Below are 21,787 nucleotides of genomic sequence, written 5' to 3' on the forward strand. Positions count from 1 at the left end.
ATTGATTTCTAAATATGGGCACCACAATGTGTAAGGGATTTGGGGCTACCTAGGCTCTTCAGGATACATCTAATTTTCTTATAAAGCTGATCTCTGAGCTATAAGGCCGTAACTCTCATTTCTCTAGCTCACGGGCCCATGTGTTGCTGTGTTTCTAGGTATGTGACAATCAGCTCTCTAGTGTTCAGTATGGACTCACAATTCCTCTGCGCCTCCAGTAACACCGAGACGGTACACATCTTCAAGCTGGAACAGGTCACCAACAGGCAAGTACTGCACAGGGTGCCAAATGCTCATTAAATGAAAGGAGTCAGGCCCTGGCTCTTCTGCCAGCATGAATGATCTCTTTTCTTTCTCAACACCCTAATCTTGGCTTTACTTGGGGCTTCACCTAAGTGATGGAGCGCGTTAGCAAAACTTTGGGGGCATAACGCACATAAGCAAAAAACTGGGAGCCACCTACGTGAGTTCATGTCCCAGCTCTGCCTCTTAGGAGCCAGGAGATCCTGGGAAGATCATTTAGATCTGTGTCCTTCAGTTTCCTCATCTGCAAAACAAACCTAACGATAGTATATGCATCTGAGGCTTGTTGCGAGGATTAAATGAGTCTGCAGATCTCAAAGCGTTTAGCATTGTGCCTGGCACATAGTAAGCACTAAGAGGCATCAGCTGATGTAGCTGTAAATATAGCAATATATTTATTTATCATCGCTGCCAGCACCACCGCTGAGTGCTTAGGAAATACCTGCAATTTCTCAGGGCTTAAGAAGCTGTCTGAAAAGTGAAAGAAAAGCCTAAAAAGTGGATAAAATCTCTAGGGAAAGAGTAAAAAGAACTTCAGGGCAAACAATGAGCTTTGGGTTACACCTGAGCAGAATGGGGGTTGGAAAGTTCTGGAAAGACTAAGGAGTGGGAAGGGAGCAGCCCCCATTGTTTCATACCCTACGGTGGGGGACAAGGATTCTAGAGAAAGAGTGCTTTGAAAATGTTACCCCAACCTGCAGGGAAAGGCAGGATCAGGACAGAAAGCCTACTGTATTTGGGGAGTTGGTTGTTGGTACCCTTGGATAGAGTTTCAGAAGAGGAAGGTGTAGAGGCCGGGCACCGTATCACACTGATACATGCTAACACATACATAACAGAGGCCAGGCACCGTATCACACTGATACATGCTAACACATACGTAACAGAGGCCAGGCACCGTATCACACTGATACATGCTAACACATACATAACAGAGGCCAGGCACCGTATCACACTGATACATGCTAACACATACGTAACAGAGGCCAGGCACCGTATCACACTGATACATGCTAACACATACGTAACAGAGGCCAGGCACCGTATCACACTGATACATGCTAACACATACGTAACAGAGGCCAGGCACCGTATCACACTGATACATGCTAACACATACGTAACAGAGGCCAGGCACCGTATCACACTGATACATGCTAACACATACGTAACAGAGGCCAGGCACCGTATCACACTGATACATGCTAACACATATGTAACAGAGGCCAGGCACCATATCACACTGATACATGCTAACACATAGGTAACAGAGGCCAGGCACCGTATCACACTGATACATGCTAACACATAGGTAACAGAGGCCAGGCACCGTATCACACTGATACATGCTAACACATGCATAACAGAGGCCAGGCACCATATCACACTGACACATGCTAACACATACATAACAGAGGCCAGGCACCGTATCACACTGATACATGCTAACACATACATAACAGAGGCCAGGCACCATATCACACTGATACATGCTAACACATACGTAACAGAGGCCAGGCACCGTATCACGCTGATACATGCTAACACATACATAACAGAGGCCAGGCACCATATTATGCTGATACATACCAATACATACATGAGAGAGGCTAGGCACCATATCACACTGATACATGCTAACACATACGTGACACCGGCAGGCACCAATGCCCGCTAGTGCAATGGAGGCAGCAGTGGAGTGAGGGCTGGCCACGTACGGAAGCCTGTGTTAGAGTGTAGCCAATGGTATGTGTCATCATTTCCCATTGCCACAGCAACAAATGACCACAACTTAAGGGCTTGAAACAGCCACATTCATTCATTTATTTATTTATTTTAAGACGGAGTCTCGCTCTGTTGCCCAGGCTATAGTGCAGTGGCGCTAGCTCACTGCAACCTCCACCTCCCGGGTTGAAGCAATTCTCTGCCTCAGCCTCTCGAGTAGCTGGGATTACAGGCACCTGCCCCCACACCCAGCTAATTTTTGTATTTTTAGTAGAGACGGGGTTTCACAATGTTGGCCAGGCTGGTCTCGAACTCCTGACCTCATGATCCACCCGCCTCAGCCTCCCAAAATGCTGGGACTGCAGGCAAACAACCACATTTATGATCTCAAAGTTCTGCAGCCAGAAGCCCAGAATGGCAGGACTAGGTCTTCTCAGCGTGACACAAGGCTGAAAGGGAGGTGTCAAGATTTCTCTAACTTGCCCTTCTGCCATCTTTTTCTGCCACCAGTTGGAGGAAGCTCTGTTTTTAAAGGCACATGTGATTTGAGCAAGCCCACTCTGAGGTCACCTGAGCCATGTCACATATCACAGCTGAAGATGTCTCTTCAGCGCTAGAATCCTTGTCGTCCCCCCCTCCCCGCCCCGCCCCCTGTGATGTATGAAACACTGGGGGCTGCTCCCTTCTCACTCCTCTGTCTTTCCAGAACTTTCCAACCCCCAATCTGCACAGATGTAACCCAAAGCTCATTGTTTGCCCTGAGGTTCTGTTTACTATTTCCCTGGAGATTATATCCACTTTTTAGGCTTTTCTTTCACTTTTCAGACAGCTTCTTAAGCCCTGGTCTTTTTTTTTTTTGAGACGGAGTCTCGCTCTGTCACCCAGGCTGGAGTGCAGTGGCCAGATCTCAGCTCACTGCAAGCTCCGCCTCCGGGTTCACGCCATTCTCCTGCCTCAGCCTCCCGAGTAGCTGGGACTACAGGCGCCGCCACCTCGCCCGGCTAGTTTTTTGTATTTTTAGTAGAGACGGGGTTTCACCGTGTTAGCCAGGATGGTCTCGATCTCCTGACCTCGTGATCCGCCCGTCTCGGCCTCCCAAAGTGCTGGGGATTACAGGCTTGAGCCACCGCGCCCGGCCAGCCCTGGTCTTTTTTGGAGCCTTAATTCATCATCTGTTGTGGTGGGTTTGAGCACCGGAGGGCGGCTGAGCTGTTAAGATGCTGTTCAACCCCAAGGTTCCATGAGTGAATGACCCCAATTGCTGCTGCAGCCCCGCCTCCACCGGGGATTATTATCAGAGATTCATTTCCCACTCCAGGCTCTCCCGTTTCTGTCTGTGAGCACAGGTGACCAGGAGCAGAACCTCCAAGTTGTTCTGGGTTCTCCGCTCAACCTGGGCATGGGGTGTTCATATGTCCCTGGCAGTTACGGCTCACATGTGCCTCCCCCAGCCTATCTACGGAGTATGCATATGTACCCAGCAGTTACGGCTCCCACGTGCCTCTTCAGCCCTGCTTTGCTGGCCAGGGCCCTTAGCCATGTCTTCAGCACCTTGTGCTGGTCCAGCCGTTACTCTTACATTTGGTCTGACTTTTCGGTCTCTTTCAACCAATACCAATCCACCCTATATCATCTTGCTGATCAATCTTCTGAAAATGTCCCTTTGAACATGACACCTCCTCCTCAGACACCTTTATGCCCCTTTGACCTTGGGAATGAAATCCCAGCTCCTCCCTGCCCCGCTGAGTCAGACCTGCTGCAGAGCCCAGCCGCCACCACCCACAGAACCTCCTCACTTCCTCCAGCCGCAGAGACACCATCCCATAAAACAGCACGTGCCGCGTGCCAGGCTCCATGCTCAGCCCTCAGCCTCCTTAGTTCTCCCAGCAACCCTGATGGGAAGGTTGTGATGATGATTCCTGTTTCCCAAATGAGGAAATCTGGACACGGAAACGTTAAGGAACCTCATCCGCCTCTCCCCTTCTCTGTGGTCCTGGACTAGATCTGCCTGGGCCATCTGTGCAGCACCACATATTAACTGCTCACGTTGTTTTTCTTTGTATACACCCGTGCTCTCTCTTTTTTTTTTTTTTTGGGACGGAGTCTCGCTCTATCGCCCAGGCTGGAGTGCAGTGGCCAGATCTCAGCTCACTGCAAGCTCCGCCTCCCGAGTTTACGCCATTCTCCTGCCTCAGCCTCCCGAGTAGCTGGGACTACAGGCGCCCGCCACCTCGCCCGGCTAGTTTTTTGTATTTTTTAGTAGAGACGGGGTTTCTCGGTGTTAGCCAGGATGGTCTCGATCTCCTGACCTTGTGATCCGCCCGTCTCAGCCTCCCAAAGTGCTGGGATTACAGGCTTGAGCCACCGCACCCGGCCACCCGTGCTCTCTCAACCTGGAATGCAGGGTCTGGATCGTACACCTCTTTGTGAACCCCAGCCTGGAGCACAGGGCTGTGGGACAGTCATACAGGGATGTCTCAGGATGCTTCGGATCACAGAATCCTAGCAGTGCACCTAGCATAGTCACTTTCACATGAGAACATGAAGGCGCAGAGAGGCTTGTCCAAAGACCCCCCAGCCCGTCGGTACCATAGTAAAGAATACCTCCCAGGGCTCTGAGCTGCAGGGTGAGCTTCCCACCAGGACCTAATCCTGCAGACAAGCAGCCTCTCAGCAGTTGCCTGCTCCTGGGAACTCACATGGCAGCCCTGGTCCTCAATGTGCCACCCTCTGTGTGGGGCAGAGCTGGGGGTTTTCTCCCACCAACAGAACAGTCACCCCCTTTGTCTGGCAGAGGCCTTGGGATGAAGTTCCATGACTGCAGGGAACATCCCAGGCCCCTTTGCATGATCTCCATCATTCTGCATGCTGGGTACCTGGGTGACTCCAGGGTTATCTACAATCAAACACCACCCAGAGTTTCTTGCCCGGAGGTTTGCTACCCACTCAGTCTGGCTCAGGAGGCCTTCACGTTGAGATCTGTCTGTTCTTCCAGGAGCCCAGCACAGTCCGGAGCTTATTTAATGGCACCTGGATATCGAGTCCATCTCACTCTCTACCTTAGCTCTCTTCTGGAAATCTAGAATCAGACCAGTCGTCAGATAAGCCTTCTTTAATAGGGGGAAGCAGTAGCATTGGGAACCTTGTAACAGCTTTACAATGGCTCTTCTGAAGAACAAACAAGCCCTTGATGCTCTTTAGTTATTGCCAGAATAATACATCTTGGATTGTTCTCAGTGGGCAGAACATTAGCTAAGGCACAGTCTCTCCCTGCTGTGGCGAGTGTGGCTAATGACACTTGGGTGTGGAGATTCCTGGGTGTGTGTGGGGCCTGCAGCCCAGTCCCAGCATTGTCTGTGCATTACTCCCTAGTCGACCAGAAGACACTTCGACCTGGAGTGGCTACATGGGAAAGATGTTCATGGCTGCTACCAACTACCTCCCAACCCAGGTGTGCGACATGATGCATCAGGACAGGGCCTTTGCCACCGCACGCTTGAACTTCTCCGGGCAGAGGAACATCTGTACCCTCTCAACGTACGTACAGTGCCACCCACTCTAAACAAGACCACGCTTTCATCAATTTATTTCTCCAAAGCACAAAAATCCCCAAACCTGAAAAGAAAGAGAAAACTTGCCCCAGGCTGGGCATGGTGGCTCACATCTGTAATGCCAGCACTTTGGGAGACCAAGGCAGGCGGATCACCTGAAGTCAGGAATTTGAGACCAGCCTGGCCAATGTGGTGAAATCCCGTCTCTACTAAAAATACAAAAATTAGCCGGGTGTGGTGGTGCGCACCTGTAGTCCCAGCTACTCGGGAGGCTGAGGCAAGAGAATCGCTTAAACCCAGGAAGCGGAGGTTGCAGTGAGCTGAGATTGTGCCACTGCACTCCAGCCTGGGGGACAGAGTAAGACTCCATCTCAAAAAAGAAAAAGAAAACTTGCCCCAAAGGAAGAGTGAGCAGAATCAAACCCCTGCTATTCCCATCTGACTTCAATACGGATTCTCAGGGGGCAGCTAGAAGTTGGCATGGGAATTTTAACCTTCTGGTTATAACAACGCTGTCTTAAAAACAATTCTTATTTTTATGTAATTATGTGAAAAGCCTCCAGGTCTGTTTTCTAGGTTCAGACTCCTATGGGGCTGACAGATGTTTTAAGAAGTTTAAAGGAGTTTATTCAAAAGTTGAACATTTTAAAAATTTCACAAAACCTACCAGCAAAGACAGTGAGCCAGTCATCCATTTGCCTGCTTTCTGTCTTGGTCAGGGGCAGAGACACATGTCAGAGGGAGACTGAGTCCCATGTAGGGCGCTAATGTGTTCGCTAGCTGCTGCTTTTCACAGAGTTACAACATCTATACTCATTTGCCTCATCCACACTATTGCGTTCAAAGACAAGAAATAATCCTGAAAGTAGATCCCAAGGCCAGAATGCAAAGGAAGAGCCAGAAGCCCAGACCAGATCAGTGGGCTAAGGGTTTGTCAAAGGCAGAATCTGGTGACAGCTAGGGTGAGGGGGGCTTTGTCATTGGAAGCGAACCCATCACCCATCTCCGTTGTCATCACAGCTTATGTTTTCCTTGGCCCTTAGGATCCAGAAGTTGCCACGGCTGCTAGTTGCATCATCCAATGGACACCTTTACATCTACAATTTGGATCCTCAGGATGGAGGGGAGTGTGTCTTAATCAAAACCCACAGGTGAAGAGACTGCTTTTCAAAAGACAGCTTCTTTCAAGAGCTGGTTGCATAGAGCTGTCCCTTCGCCAAGAACAATGACAAGCTTCAATGCCCTTGCTTTGATTTGTTCTTCACTGGCAGTCTCAGTGGCAAACCTCTAGTGGGCAACTGCTCTGCCCTGGGCTCTGTGTCAGGCGCCCTCAGCCTGTGGTAGTCATCTGGAAAAGTGCCAGGATTAATAACACACAAGATGGTCTCCCCCTCGGCCTGTCCTCCTAACATGGCCCCGAGTTCACAGTGGGCGTTCAAAAATATTCCCTGCCACCAGGCATGGTGGCTCACACCTGTAATCCCAGCACTTTGGGAGGCCAAAGCGGGTGGATGCCTTGAGTCCAGGAGTTCAAGACCAGCCTGGGCAACATGGTGAAACCCCATCTGTACCAAAAACAAATACAAAAATTAGCTGGATGTGGTGGCACACACCTGTTGTCCTAGCTACTCGGGAGGCTTAGGAGGGAGAATCACCTGAGCCTGGAGAGGTTGAGGTTGCAGTGAGCCATGATCACACCACTGTGCTCCAGCCTGGGCAACAGAGTGAGACCCTGTCTCAAAAAAAAAAAAAAAAAAAAAAAAAAACACCTGTTCCCTGCGTGGAATTGGAAAGTGCTCTACCAGGCATGTTGACTCATGCCTATAATCCCAATACTTTGGGAGGCCAAGGAGGGCGGATGGCTTGAGCTCAGGAGTTTGAGACCAGCCTGAGCAACATGGGGAAACCCCATCCTTACAAAAAGAAAAAATATAAAAATTAGCCAGGCATGGTGGCATATGCCTTGTAGTCCCAGCTACTTGGGAGGCAGAGGTGGGAGGATCACCTGAGCCCAGGAAGGTCAAGACTGCAGTAAGCCGTGGTCACACCACTGCCCTGCAGCCTGGGCAACAGAGTGAGACCCTGTCTCAAAAAAGAAAAGAAAACAAAACAAAAGGACTCATGCCTTCTGTGAACGGGCACAACTGAGCTCTCCTGCTGTGACCAGGGCACCAGAGCTGCCACTGCCCCCCACCGATGGCGACTCTCCTTGCTAGCATGTCCTCACCTGTGTGTACTGGGAAGAGCAGGGGACCAATCTTTGTTTAGTCAATATAAGAGAGATGGGCCATGTTGACAGTGTGCAGCTGCTCCTGGCAGTTTCAGTTCACTTCAGCTCATCCTGGCCCAGCAGTGTATGGGTAGGTCTACAATTGAAACCCACAGAGTTGGCTGGCGGATCACCTGAGGTTGGGAGTTGAAGACCAGCCTGGCCAACATGGTGAAACGTGGCCAACATGGTCTCTACTAAAAATACAAAAATTAGCCAGTTGCTGTGGTGGGCGCCTGTAGTCCCAGCTACTTGGGAGGCTGAGGCAGGAGAATCACTTGAACCCAGGAGGCGGAGGTTGCAGTGAGCCGAGGTTGAGCCACTACACTCCAGCCTGGGTGACCTAGCAAGACCCTGTCTCAAAAATAAATAAATACCCCACAGAGCTGAGCACAGGCTTCCTCATGCTTTTCCTTTGGAAGGTGTCCTAGATATATGATGATTTCTTTTTTTCTTTCACCCCCTCTTGATTGTCACAAGTAGCTTGCTTGGCTCAGGAACAACAGAAGAGAATAAAGAAAATGACCTCAGACCTTCCTTACCTCAGTCTTATGCAGCAACCGTAGCCAGACCAAGTGCATCTTCAGCCTCCACGGTGCCAGGTGGGTGGATGCGGGGCCAACAGGGGAGCATCTCCAACAGTGACCTCCCTCTCCTTCTCCCTCTGTCCTCCCTCCCCTTCCCCCTTCACTGTTACCTGGGGGTGGAATGCCCTCCCTCTCCTTCTCCCTTCACCCTCCTTCACCTTCCCCCTTCACCCTCCCTCACCTTCCCCCTTCACTGTCACTTTGGGGTAGAGCACTCTCCTTGAATTTTTTGTTTCCTCACAGGTGAGGCCATGGTAATAGCCTTTAAACCTGGGACCCTCAACCTGGCAAGGCATCGCACGATATGGTCTTTTTCCTAACAAGTGATGTTAACCCTTTGCCTCTTCAAAAATTGCAATGAGGCCAGGCACAGTGGCTCACGCCTATAATCCCAGCACTTTGGGAGGCTGAGGCAAGCGGATCACTTGAGGTCAGGCGTTTGAGACCAGTCTAGCCACCATGGTGAAACCCTGTCTGTACTTAAAAAATACAAAAATTAGCTGGGCATGTTGGCACACACTTGTAATCCCAGCTACTCAGGAGGCTGAAGCAGGAGAATCGCTTGAACCAGGGAGGTGGAGATTGTAGTGAGCTGAGATCATACCACTGCACTCCAGCCTGGGTGACAGAGTGAGACTCCGTTTCAAAAAATTAAAGCTAAACTAAAAATTCCAAAGTGCCTGCAGTCCCAGCCACTCAGGAAGTTAAACTGAGGCAGAAGGATCCCTTAAGCTCAGGAGTTTGAGGCCAGACAGGGCAACATAGTGAGACCCTACCTCAACAAAGCAAACTTCAAAGAAGTAGGATGTTTCAGGCATCTGAAGTGGAAAGGCAGGTCAGGCTTAAAGACGGCAGATGGTGAGGATTATGGCTTGTCCTAGGCACAGTCCCTCCACGGGGAAGACAGACAGCCCCTCTGCTTCCTTTGCCCTTTATTTGAGCTCCCCCTCCCCACCCGCCAGGTCATGGCATAAAAGCAGATCCCCAGGGCTTGTTTCATGTCTCTTTCTTGGTTTCCAGGTTATTCCGAGGACGGCGGGGCGCTGCGAGGAGAAGTTATTCCTGAACATGAGTTTGCGACAGGACCAGTGTGTCTGGATGATGAGAATGAGTTTCCTCCTGTGAGCATTAGGAACCCGTAACCGGGCGGCTCAGTCTGTGTGCTTAGAAGGAAACCTTCGCCTCATACGAGAGGCAGAGTCCCTTGCCCTGTTTTCTAGTCTATAACAGCTAATCCTCTGCTCTGGTATTTGGAAAGCCATAGGATATTTGTTGTACTGTGTGCTTCAAATCCTACAGAGTAGCCTTTAGGTGTTGAGCTAAACCCTGATGGCATTAGAGTCACTAATCCAGGGAGTCTTGGTGACCTCCCTCCAGTTAGAGGCCTGGAATCTCTTCTTTTGCTTCTGTAGCATTGACTTTGCTGCCTAGAAGGTAGGAACATGTACCTTGCATAAAAACGTATTTTCCTGAGGCTTCCATGGATGCTTTTGCAGAATGCTGCCTTCCTTGTGCTGGAGGGGATGGTTTCAGAGGGCTGGGCTGTGTGTTCAGGACTCTGAGCTGAGTTGCTGCACTCTGCGGACCAGCTTGACCCTCACTTACCTGCAGCTCTGACTGGCAGACCTGCACCTCCCAGGCAGTTGCAGACACTCATTAAGAACCAACTGGCCGAGTGCAATGGCTCACACCTGTAATCCCAGCACTTTGGGAAGCAGAGGCTGGAGGATTGCTTGAGCCTAGATGTTAGAGACCAGCCTGGGCAATATGGCAAAACCCCATCTCCACCAAAAAAAAAAAAAAAAAAAAAGCAAAAATTAGCCGAGTGTAGTGGCATGTGCCTGTAGTCCCAGCCGTTCTGGACGCTGAGGTGGGAGGATCACCTGAGCCTGGGAGGTCGAGGCTGCAGTGAGCTATATTGTGCCACTGCGCTCCAGCCGGGGTGAAAGAGTGAGACTCTATCTCAAAAAGAAAAGAAAAGAAAAGCACTTGTATGCTCTGTGGAGGGTGGGAGGTGCAGTGCAGGAGCTTGCCCGAGCACCTTTAGCTGGGTTTCCCAGCAACCTGCTCAGGCTGTTCCCATAGCTAGGGCCCTCGGGGCTGGCTGAGTGCTGGGCGTGGCTTCTCCCACCACCTGCAACTGAAGACAAGATTCTCTCCTGAGCGCCTGCAGGGCTTCCTCAACTTCCCATTCTTCAAGCTCCCATCTGGAGTAACATAGACCGCTCTTGTGAGTTTCAGTCAAAACATCCCAGATAGTCAACCTGAAATCATTGCGAGATGGACGTACTGATTTGTTTTGTTTTGTTTTTGAGACGGAGTCTTGCTCTGTCACCCAGGCTGGAGTGCAGTGGCGTGATCTTGGCTCACTGCAACCTCTGCCTCCTGGGTTCAAGCAGTTGTCCTGCCTCAGCCTCCTGAGTAGCTGGACTACAGGCGTGCACCACGACGCCCACTAATAGTTTGTATTTTTAGTAGAGATGAGGTTTCACCATGTTGGTCATGCTGGTCTCGGACTCCTCACCTCAAGTGATCCACCCGCCTCGGCCCTCCTAAAGTGCTGGGATTATAGGCGTGAGCCACCGCTCCTGGCTGGAAGTAGCGTTTGGGCCAAGACTTGGAGCATCAACTCCTAGAACCAGAGAGGAGCTGCCACTCGGGCACTGAAGCAATGCCCATTAGGCTTTGTTATGGAAATGTCTCCTGATCGTTGTTTTGTGTCGGTTGAGATTCCAATTGTAAAAGGATGGAGTGCAGGTCTGGCTGCTTTCTCTGGCAGATCCATAGGAACCCTCTAGTGAGCACATTTGGCTTAGAAAACAAAGCTGCCGTGGGGTCCTGAGTGCAGGGCCGGGAGCTGTTGTTTGTGATCTCCCACATCGGCTCGTGGATCACAGCGTGAGCTTTTACATTTGTGGCTTTCAAGAGGCAGGTTGTCAGAGACATGGCTGGCAAGTGAAGTTTATATCTTAGTGGCGGAGAGCAGTTGTTCTTAAAAATACTAATTATAAATGTCAAAACCTCTGTTGGCATGCTGCCTAACTATAAACCAGTTGTTTTACCTTTGGGTTCTCATGGCCCCAACTGGCCTTAAAGGGTGTTTTTCTGCAAGCTCAAAAGGCGGTGGTTATTTACCTGAAGTTGAGTCTTCCAGGAACCAGAGCACTCTCAGTCAGACACCATGGGGACAAATGTGGCCACCCTACTCTGTCAGGGTTTACCGCATCCAGACACTCACTAGGTTCCATTTCACTAATTTTGGTAAAAGTCTGTGACTACTATAAAACATTATCAGATTCTTCATTGTAATCACAGTAAACCTTGCAACCTCTTATATGTACAGAATTGGGGTAATTTGGATATTGGCATCTTGGAGGTAGTTCCTTGCCAAAGAACCTGTATAAAATAATAGGTACTTTGTGCAGATCATTTATTTGGGGTCAAAAGGAAAAGGGGAGGTGCTTAATTGAAGAACCAGTGAGAAAGTTTGTCCTGAGGCCTGTTTGCCACTCAGTGCCAGGAAGCTGGGCATAAGCCAGTTGTTTCTTCTCCCTCCTAAGGACCAAATGAAAGAAAGTTGGTTGAAATTGCATGAGGAATTATTATTTATACACAAGAAATACTTCCTGCCAGTGAGAGTGGTCACCGAACAAGGTCCCTAGAATGGGTGTTAGACCCTTGTGAGTGTCGGGCAGCCCCTGTGTGCCGGGCTGTGTCATGGCAGCCACCAACCTCTCAGCCTGCCCTCCAGCCTGCAGGCAGATGGTGATGAGGGCCAGTGCTCCCACTAAGGCACTGTCTCAGTAGCCGGCAGGCTTTTCCATCTCATCACGTAAGGACCAGAGGCACGCGTGCTCCTGGGATGCTCTGTCAACACGGCCCATCTCAGTCATGCCTGAATTGGCAGAAATGTTCAATGAGGGATGCTGGGGAACTTCCTCTCTGTGTCCTTATTCTGAATTGTCATGCCTATTGCAAATCTCTGTGCAGAATTCACATCTTTACTCACATTCCTTAAAATCTGCTAGGACCACAAAAGGCTCTTAAGAGTCTCAGCTTGGTTAAAATCGCCTCTCTTGCAGCAACAAACATACAGCCTTGCCTGAGTAGTCTGCTGCAGGAGCTCTGTGAGCCGCTGCCTTAAGAAGGCGGGTCATCACTAGCGATCTTTTTAACATATACTGACACTTCATACACTGATTGTGCTTGCTTCTTTTGCTCCGAGAGCAGCGAAAGAAAAGAGACTTGATCGTTTCTGGTACCTTAGAAAGCTGCTTCATTCAGGAGGATGAGGAGCTTTGGTTTCAGGAACAATCCACCTGTATAAGTCTCTGTATTTTGTGAGACTAGTCCCAATCTTGTGAGCAAGAGTCAGGATATCAAGCCCAAGGGTATAAACTGACCTTCCCCCCTTTTTTTTTTTTTTTTTGAGATAGAGTCTCACTCTGTCCCTCAGGCTGGAATGTGTTGGCGTGATCTCCAGTCACTGCAACCTCCACCTCCCAGGTTCAAGTGATTCTAGTGCCTCAGCCTCCCATGTAGCTGGGATTTCAGGCATGCCACCATGCCCAGCTAATTTTTATATTTTTAGTAGAGACGGAGTTTTACCATGTTGGCCAGGCTGGTCTTGAACTCCTGACCTCAGGTGATCACCCACCTCAGCCTCCTAAAGTGCTGGGATTATAGGTGTGAGCCACTGCACCCAGCCTAAACTGACTTTTTTTTTTTTTTTTTTTTTTGAGATGGAGTCTTGCTCCATCGCCCAGGCTGGGGAGATCTCGGCTCACTGCAGCCTCCACCTTCCCAGTTCAAGTGATTCTCCTGCCTCAGCCTCCTGAGTAACTGGGATTACAGGCACGCACCACCATGCCCGACTCATTTTTGTATTTTTTAGTCAAGATGCGGTTTCACCATGTTGGCCAGGCTGTTCTCAAACTCCTGACCTAGTGATCCACCCACCTCAGCCTCCCAAAGTTCTGGGATTACAGGCGTGAGCTACCGCACCTGGCCTAAACGGACTTTTTAATAGTGATTGAGCAGTCCATGTTTACAAGTAAGATGAGCCTTTAAAAAATATATACATATACATATAAATACATACACACATACACATATTTTTATACAGTCAGTATTTCCTAGAACTGTGTCATACTTGTCTACATCTAAATAAGCTGGGTGACTGTTCTGTGGCCATGAGCGCGGTCAGACAGAAAAATTCCACAGTGCCCAGCCTCTCCCTGCTCACTCTGCATGGGCACAGACCTGTTGATAATGCACCTGCCTACCAGCCTCTTCCTGAGAAGAGTAAGGCCATTCTGTTTTGATTTTGGTAGATAATCTTGTGCCGTGGAAATCAGAAGGGCAAAACGAAGCAGTCATGATGAGAAGCACACCTCAGAAATCAGGACATCCCCCTATCAGGTGGTTTTGGAGAAAACAAGGAAGGTGGAAGAATGGAGTGCAATTGTGTGAGCAGAAAGGGGGGGGCAGGAATCCCAGGTGCTGCACTGCTTAAACCACAGGACCTGGTTAACTCCTCACCAAGCTTCCCACCACCCTGGTTGCCAGTGGGCGTGGGAGACATTGTATACACATTATGCTATTTAAAATATGTTCAAACCATAGTGTAAATGCTAATTAACCATATTGGTATATAACCAGAATTTTATATTAAAAGGGGCCTCCTTTTTAAATATATGCTGTGTAAAAAATGTACTTATAGGAACATCTCTTTGAATTGTATTTCTTGTATATTACATACTTAGACTATTTTAGCCAGGCAAAGTCTTTTTTGGCTGTGACTGGAATAAGTCATTTATTACTGGGAGTCCCATTTTGGACACTAATAATAAAATCATGGCAATGCATTTTTGAGGTTTTTATATTTTTTTATTTCCTTGTGGTTATAGGGGACAGGAAGAACTCTTTAACATCTTTTAAATACAATCGTTTCACCCTTAAAAGGAGAGGAAGGGGATTGGGCCACAGACTTATCCATGGACTCGTCTGCTCTGAGATCTGGAAAGCAACCTAACTCTGGTCTCAATCTGTGCTCCTCAAGGCACTGTTTGCTAGAAATGTAGGATTTCAGGCTCCACTCGAGACCTACTGAGACAGAATCCAGATTCTCACAAGATCCTAGGTGATTTGTTTGCATATTAAAGATGGAGACCAGTGAGTACACTGGTTTGTGGAAGGAAAAAAAAAAAATAGAGAAGTTCTGCCCTAGATACTAATTAGAATGGATTTACGCGAAAATGACCAGAAAAACTGGGAACCAGAGAAACAAGGAAACGAAAATGTATTGAATATCTGCTTTGTGTCAGGTAACGTGCCAGGCATTCTCATGTATGCCTTTATTTAACCTCAAAATCAACTTGCAGGTTAGGTTAAACAATTGCCAAGTTCAAAAGCTGGAGCTGGCACCTGTGCCTGACTCCAAGCCCGTGTGCTTCCCATTAGGGCACACTCCCTGCCCAGAGCCAGCATGGCTCAGCTGCTCTCAGGCCAGTGTGGAGGAGGGACAGGATACAGAAGGGATATGCAAGGCTAACTCCAAAACTAAATTCCAAGACTAAACTAAAGCATGTGTTTGTAAAGAGGGCAAAAATGAAGTTTGGGAACAAACTTGCCTAATTCCCAGATATTCCTCCTTGTGAAATAAAAACTGGTCTGTTATGGGGCTTGACAGCGGCAGGCAATTGGTAGGGATTGCAGCAGGGAGTTACTGAAGGGTCCTGGGTGTAATCTGCACTGGAGATGTTGTCATTGGCAATGTCTTGAAGGACGTCTGCAAGAACCTTTCTGACCTTGGGCAGCACAGCCTGGTACTCCGCACCACCTCTTTCTAGAGGCACAGCTTCTGCGATATCGTCTTCCAGGTTGAAAATCAGAGGAAACTTATGCTGCAGCTGAGGCCCGATGCTCCCATCACATGCTCTGGCTCCACCTAGAGAGGGAATGACAACAAATACCTTGCTAACCCTGACAGTTGCCCTATGTTGTAAAGACGAGAGCTGCAAGTGATTATACATTAATTCAAATGTACCAGATAACCCAATGTTCCAGTGATGGCTCCCTCTGTCAAAGAAATGACCTTGAGAATCTATTTGCTCCTTCCAGTGATGATCCTGTGGTCCAAAATGTTTTGCTTTTTCATTTCTGTTTTTGTTTTTTGAGGCAGGGTCTGGCTTTGTTGCCCAGGCTGGAACGCAGTAGCGTGATCCTAGCTCACTGCAGCCCCAGCCTTTTTGGGCTCAAGCGATCCTCCCACCTCGGCCTCCCAAGTAGCTGGGGCCACAGGCATACACCACCATACCCAGCTTCCCCCCCCTTCCCCAGAGACAGGGTCCCGCTATGTTGCTCAAGCTGGTCTCGAACTTCTGGCCTCAAGCAATCCTCCTGTCCCAGCCTCCCAAAATGCTGAGATTATCAGCAGGAGCCACTGCACCCAGCTTAAAATGATTTGGAAGTTCTCCTTGAACTTGCCTTCAGAGCCAGTAGAATATTCATTCAAGTATCTTTATTGACACAAAATCAGGAAATAATGGGGTTTTTTTTGTTTTTTTTCAAGTTGGAGTCTTGCTCTGTCACCCAGGCTAGAGTGCAATGGCACAATCTTTGGCTCACTGCAACCTCTGCCTCCTGGGTTCAAGCAATTCTCCTGCCTCAGCCTCCTGAGTAGCTGGGATCACAGGCGCCCACCACCACGCCCGGCTACTTTTTGTATTTTTAGTAGAGATGGGGTTTCACCATGTTGGCCAGGCTGGTCCCGAACTCCTGACCTCATGATCTGCCCACCTCGGCCTCCCAAAGTGCTGGGATTACAGGCATGAGCCACCGCACCAGCCAGGATATACTTTTTTTAAGTATCTTTAACCTCTGCCCTTTAGGAGTAAATTTGATTTTTCTGAAAATCGATTTCTTGACTACCAATTGGTGAATCAAGTAGAAAGGTAGGTGAGTAATTTCACTTTGGGTTGAAGATGACAGTCTTATGTGGATTCGAATCTTGGCTGTGAAAGCCATCCAGAAGAGAAAGGACAAAAATGTTTGGAATGATAGCAGCTTCCTTGGCTCTTCATGATTCCAATGACTTTTGTGTGTGTGTTTTTTGTTTGTTTGTTTGTTGTTGTTGTTGTTGTTGTTGCTATAGAAAAAGTAGTTAAGGTGTCTAATGGAAATAAATACAACATAAATAAACAAAGGGGATTAAGGCAAAAGATAGCCCTCAAAATTACAAGAGTTCCTAAACACTGACTTTGCTTCTGAGCTTATCAGCAGCCAAACATTAATGAGATAGAAACTTATCAGTTGCTCAGGAGAAGCAGAGCTTTTTCTGACACTAAGATCTGAGAGAAATTCTTCCAGGGCTCCTTCTCCTCCAGGGGACCCTGTAGGATAGAATGCTCACTGGCATTCTTACAAAAAACAAAACTGATATTAGGATGGTTCCACTGACGACTTCTTATCACATCCTTTACTATATGATGAGAGCAGGTGCCAACATGCAACTCAGTCCAAGGAAATCTATAGGGGCAAAGCCATACCACCTAAGGATCCAGCCTTCTGGTCCAATCTGGCCAGAAATAAAATCTGAAATATTTAGGAGAATGAGTAGATCTCAAAGCCTTTAGACAACCCTTTATTACTGGATTTCCTCCTGTGGCTGAGAGTCAAGTTGATCAGTAGAGATTAATAGTTGTTGTCTTTGCCTTGAGTTGGGAGTAGAATTTGATTATTCTTCATTGCCAGTAAAGGGCAGTGATGTGGGCTTTGACAAACAGTTCATGCTAGGAGTAGAGACTGTGTCCCAGGACTGAGGGATCTGCCTAAGATCAGGGGAAAAATCTGAAAGACTCGTCCTAACAAAGTGTAAAACTAAGGCTTTATAAGTTCAAGGGAATTGACTACTGATTAACTGCCAGTGAAAACAAAAATCAACACTCCCAGATAACAGAAATCAGAATTGCTACGATGCATCACCAACAATGTCCAGCTTACAATTTTTAAGGATGGCTAAATAGGAGACTCCCAGTTTCTAGTCTGGCAAGTAAGGAGGTCGGCAGTCATCACTTCATTCTAACAAGTAAAAAGCTGAACAAACTAAAAAATCAACAACTCGGCCAGGCGCAGTGGCTCACGCCTGTAATCCCAGCACTTTGGGAGGTTGAGGCGGGCAGATCACAAGGTCAGGAGATTGAGACCAGTCTGGCCAACATAGTGAAACCCCATCTGTACTAAAAATACAAAAAAGTAGCTGGGTGTGGTGGCGGGCACCTGTAATCCCAGTTACTTGGGAGGCTGAGGCAGGAGAATCACGTGAACCCAGGAGGCAGAGGTTGCAGCAAGCCAAGATCGTGCCATTGCACTCCAGCCCAGGCAACAATGCAAGACTCCATCTCAAAAAAAAAAAAAAAAAATCAACAACTCTTATTAGGTCTTTCAGACAAGTGAAGTCACAGGGCAAACTACTGCCCCCAAAGTCAGAGAGACAGGCAAGCAAACAGAAAGAATCACAACTTACCAGAGCAGAAACCCACAAGCAGAAACCTCTGCAAGAACCAGTGCCAGGAGTAGGGAAACCCTGCACTGTAATTGACAAATTGCTGGAGGCTCAATGTGGACAATTCTGAGGGACCAAAAACTCCAGTGGGGCCCAGTCGTCAAGTGCCCCCTCCCCCAACACCCAAAACACACGGCACTTTTGTGAGTTTTACCTCCAGGAGCTCAACCAAGTTCTTACAGTAAATATTGGAGAAACATCTCTTCATCCGTCCAAAAGAGGTAGAAGAAAAGTAATTTTTAAATATACCAAAACGTTCTCATTTTCTTAACGAGGCCTGCCCTCAGGGGAAACTATTTTACCAGAGCTTAAATTACTTAGGTTTTTCTCAGAGCCTAACTGACCTAACGGTAGGGAGATCCCAGCTGTAGTCACTCTAGCTGTTCCACCTAAGGGGAGGGAAGGGAAAGACTAAGATGCATTTGTGAAGTTCACAGTCCAAGGATACAGGCTCACCAAAACACTAAGACTTACTAATAACCTACCCAAAAGAGAAGGAACCAGAAAACCAACTCTGGTAATATGACAAAACAAGGCTCTTTGACACTCCCCAAAAAAATCACATTAGCTCACCAGTAATGGATCCAAACCAAGAAAAAAATCCCTGATTTACCTGAAAAAGAATTCAGGAGGTTAGTTATTAAGCTAATTAGGGAGGTACCAGAGAAAGGCAAAGCGCAATGCAAGGAAATCCAAAAATCAATACAAGAAGTGAAGGGAGAAATATTCAAGGAAACAGCATAAAGAAAAAACAGGCCGGGCGCGGTGGCTCAAGCCTGTAATCCCAGCACTTTGGGAGGCCGAGGCAGGCGGATCACGAGGTCAGGAGATCGAGACCATCCTGGCTAACACGGTAAAACCCCGTCTCTAATAAAAAACAAGAAAATTAGCCGGGCGCGGTGGCGGGCGCCTGTAGTCCCAGCTACTCGGGAGGCTGAGGCAGGAGAATGGCGTGAACCCGGGTCGGGGGCAGAGCTTGCAGTGAGCAGAGATCGCGCCACTGCACTCCAGCCTGGGGCACAGAGCAAGACTCCATCTTAAAAAAAAAAAAAAGAAAGAAAGAAAAAACAATTAAAACGTCAGGAAACATTGGACATACTTATAGAAATGCAAAATGATCTGGAAAATCTCAGCAATAGAATTGCACAAGTAGAAGAAGGAAATTCAGAGCTCAAAGATAAGGTCTTTGACTTAACCCAATCCAACAAAGACAAAGGAAAAAGAATAAGAAAATATGAACAAAGCCTCCAAGAAGGTGGTGATTATGTTAAACGACCAAATCTAAGAATAATTGGTGTTCCTGAGGAAGAAGAGAAATCTAAAAGTTTGGAAAACATATTTGGGGGAATAATCAAGGAAAACTTCCCTGGCCTTGCTAGAAACCTAGACATCCAAATACAAGAAGCTCAAAGAACACCTGGGAAATTCATTGCAAAAACATCATCAGATAACCTATAAAGGAAAACATGAGACAAAAATACCAGGTATCCTATAAAGGAAAACCTGTCAGGATTAACAGCAGATACCCTACAAGCTAGAAAGGACTGGGGCCATATCTTCAGCCTCCTCCACAAAACAATTAGCAGCCAAGAATTTTGTATCCAGCAAAAGTAAGCATCATCTATGAAAGAAGGATACAGTCTTTTTCAGACAAACAAATGCTGAGAAAATTCACTACTGCCAAGCCAGCACTACAAGAACTGCTAAAAGGAGCTCTAAATCCTGGAAACATATCAAAATGGAACCTCTTTAAAGCATACAGCTCACAGGATCTATAAAACAAAAATACAATTTAAAAAGCAAAAACAAAAAACCAAGGTACATGGGCAACGAATAGCACGAGGAATAAAATGGTACTTCACATCTCAATATTAACACTGAATGTAAATGATCTAAATGTTCCACTTAAAAGGTGCAGAACAGCAGAATGGATAAGATCACCAACCAACTATCTGTTGCCTTCAGGAGACTCACCTAACACATAAGGACTCACATACATTTAAAGTAAAGGGGTAGAAAAAGACATTTCATGCAAATGGACACCAAAAGTAAGCAGGGGTAGCTATTCTTATATCAGACAAAACAAACTTTAAAGCAACAGTGGTTAAAAAAGACAAAGAGAGACATTATACAATGGTAAAAGGCCTTGTCCAACAGGAAAACATCACAATCCTAAACATATATGCACCTAACACTGGAGCTCCCAAATTTATAAAACAATTACTAATAGACATAAGAAATGAGATAGATGGCAACACAATAATAGTGAGGGACTTCAATACTGCACTGACAGCACTACACAGGTCATCAAGAAAGAAAGTCAACAAAGAATGAATTTAAACTATACCTTGGAACAAATGGACTTAACAGATACATAGAGAACATTCCAATCAACAATTGCAGAATACACATTCTATTCAACAGTGCATGGAACTTTCTCCAAGATAGACCATAGGATAGGCCACAAAATGAGCCTCAATAAATTTAAGAAAATTGAAATTATATCAAGCATTCTCTCAGACCACAGTGGAATAAAACTGGAAATCCATAAATAAATGGTTACATCCCATGTTCATGGATTGGAAGACTTACTATTTTTAAAATGTCAGTACTACCCAAAGTGAACTACAGGTTCAGTACAATCCTTATCAAAATTCCAATGATGTTTTTTGCAGAAATAGAAAAATCCATCCTAAAATTCACATGGAATCTCAGAGGACCCAGAATAGTCAAAACAGTCTTAAAAAAAAAAAAAAGCCCAAAGCTGGAGGACTTCACTCCTGATTTCAAAACTACAAGTCTACAGTAATCAAAACAGTGTGGTACTGGCATAAACATAGACATATAACTAATAGAATAGAATAGACAGTGGAAATTATCCCTCACATGTATGATCAAATGATTTTTAACAAGGGTGCCAAGACCATGCAATGGGGAAAGGACAGTGTTTTCAATAAATGGTGCTGGAAAAACTGGATGTCAACATGTAAAACAATGAAGTTGGACCCTTACCTTATGCCACATACAAAAATTAACTGGAAATGGATCAGAGATCTAAATATAAGACCTAAAATACTAACACTCTTTTTAAAAATATGACAAAATCTTCACAACAATGAATTTGGCAAATCATATCACAGATGAATTCAATCAAACATGAAAGAAATAATACTGATCTTGCACAAACCCTTTCAGAAAACAGAGAAGGGAATATATCTGAACTCGTTTTATAAGGCCAGCAAAATCCTGATACCAAACCTTGACACAGACAAGAAAGGAAAATTATAGACAAAATCTTAGCAAATCAAAATCAGCAAGATATAAAAAGTATGATGCATCATTACTAAATGGGATTTATCGCGGAATGTAAAGTTGGCTTAACATTTGAAAATCAATCAGTGGAAAAAGAAAAAGAATCAATAGAATTCACACCATTAAAAGGGTACATATACAGCTATCTACATTTATAAAACCTCACCAAATTATACATTATAGATCTGGGTCTTTCATTTTGTGTACAGGTTGCCTTAACTGGTTTTTAAAAAGAAGAACAATAAGGTACACCTGAATTCTAGGCCGCATACCAAAACAGACTGGTTGTCTTTTTAAGGTCACTCCCAGTGCATGACCATAACATCATATCCTCATCATAGAATAACACATCTTTTCTCTAATCTAATGTGGTAGATGTCAATTCATCTAGCTTATCCAAAAGCAGTTGTAAGTAACTGGAATGCAAATATTAGAAGCAAGAGGAAGAAGGAATCAGAACATGCCGCTGTTTCAT

The 21,787-nt window shown here is 46.6% G+C and overlaps 2 protein-coding genes across 6 annotated transcripts in view; one reads left to right on the forward strand and one right to left on the reverse strand.

Moving 5' to 3' along the window:
- Positions 1-14,302, forward strand: part of WIPI1 (WD repeat domain, phosphoinositide interacting 1) — a 39,038-nt gene extending 24,736 nt beyond the window's left edge. For 2 of the 3 annotated variants that reach the window (XM_033183873.1, XM_033183875.1), the window contains 6 exons: positions 159-266; positions 5,401-5,565; positions 6,623-6,730; positions 8,332-8,450; positions 9,456-9,556; positions 13,769-14,302. In XM_033183873.1, the coding sequence (XP_033039764.1) occupies positions 159-266; positions 5,401-5,565; positions 6,623-6,730; positions 8,332-8,450; positions 9,456-9,556; positions 13,769-13,816 (649 nt within the window). In that variant the 3' untranslated portion in view covers positions 13,817-14,302. The remainder of the gene's footprint in view (positions 1-158; positions 267-5,400; positions 5,566-6,622; positions 6,731-8,331; positions 8,451-9,455; positions 9,557-13,768) is intronic. The other variant, XM_033183874.1, reaches the window with a different exon arrangement.
- The window catches only part of ARSG (arylsulfatase G), a 143,470-nt gene continuing 135,985 nt past the window's right edge, over positions 14,303-21,787 (reverse strand). The window contains exon 12 of one of the 3 annotated variants that reach the window (XM_033183866.1): positions 14,303-15,384. In XM_033183866.1, the coding sequence (XP_033039757.1) occupies positions 15,068-15,384 (317 nt within the window). In that variant the 3' untranslated portion in view covers positions 14,303-15,067. The remainder of the gene's footprint in view (positions 15,385-21,787) is intronic. The other 2 variants (XM_033183867.1, XM_033183868.1) reach the window with 2 other exon arrangements.

Source organism: Trachypithecus francoisi, unplaced genomic scaffold, assembly GCF_009764315.1.
Source record: "Trachypithecus francoisi isolate TF-2019V2 unplaced genomic scaffold, Tfra_2.0 Lachesis_group20, whole genome shotgun sequence".
Lineage (NCBI taxonomy): Eukaryota > Metazoa > Chordata > Mammalia > Primates > Cercopithecidae > Trachypithecus > Trachypithecus francoisi.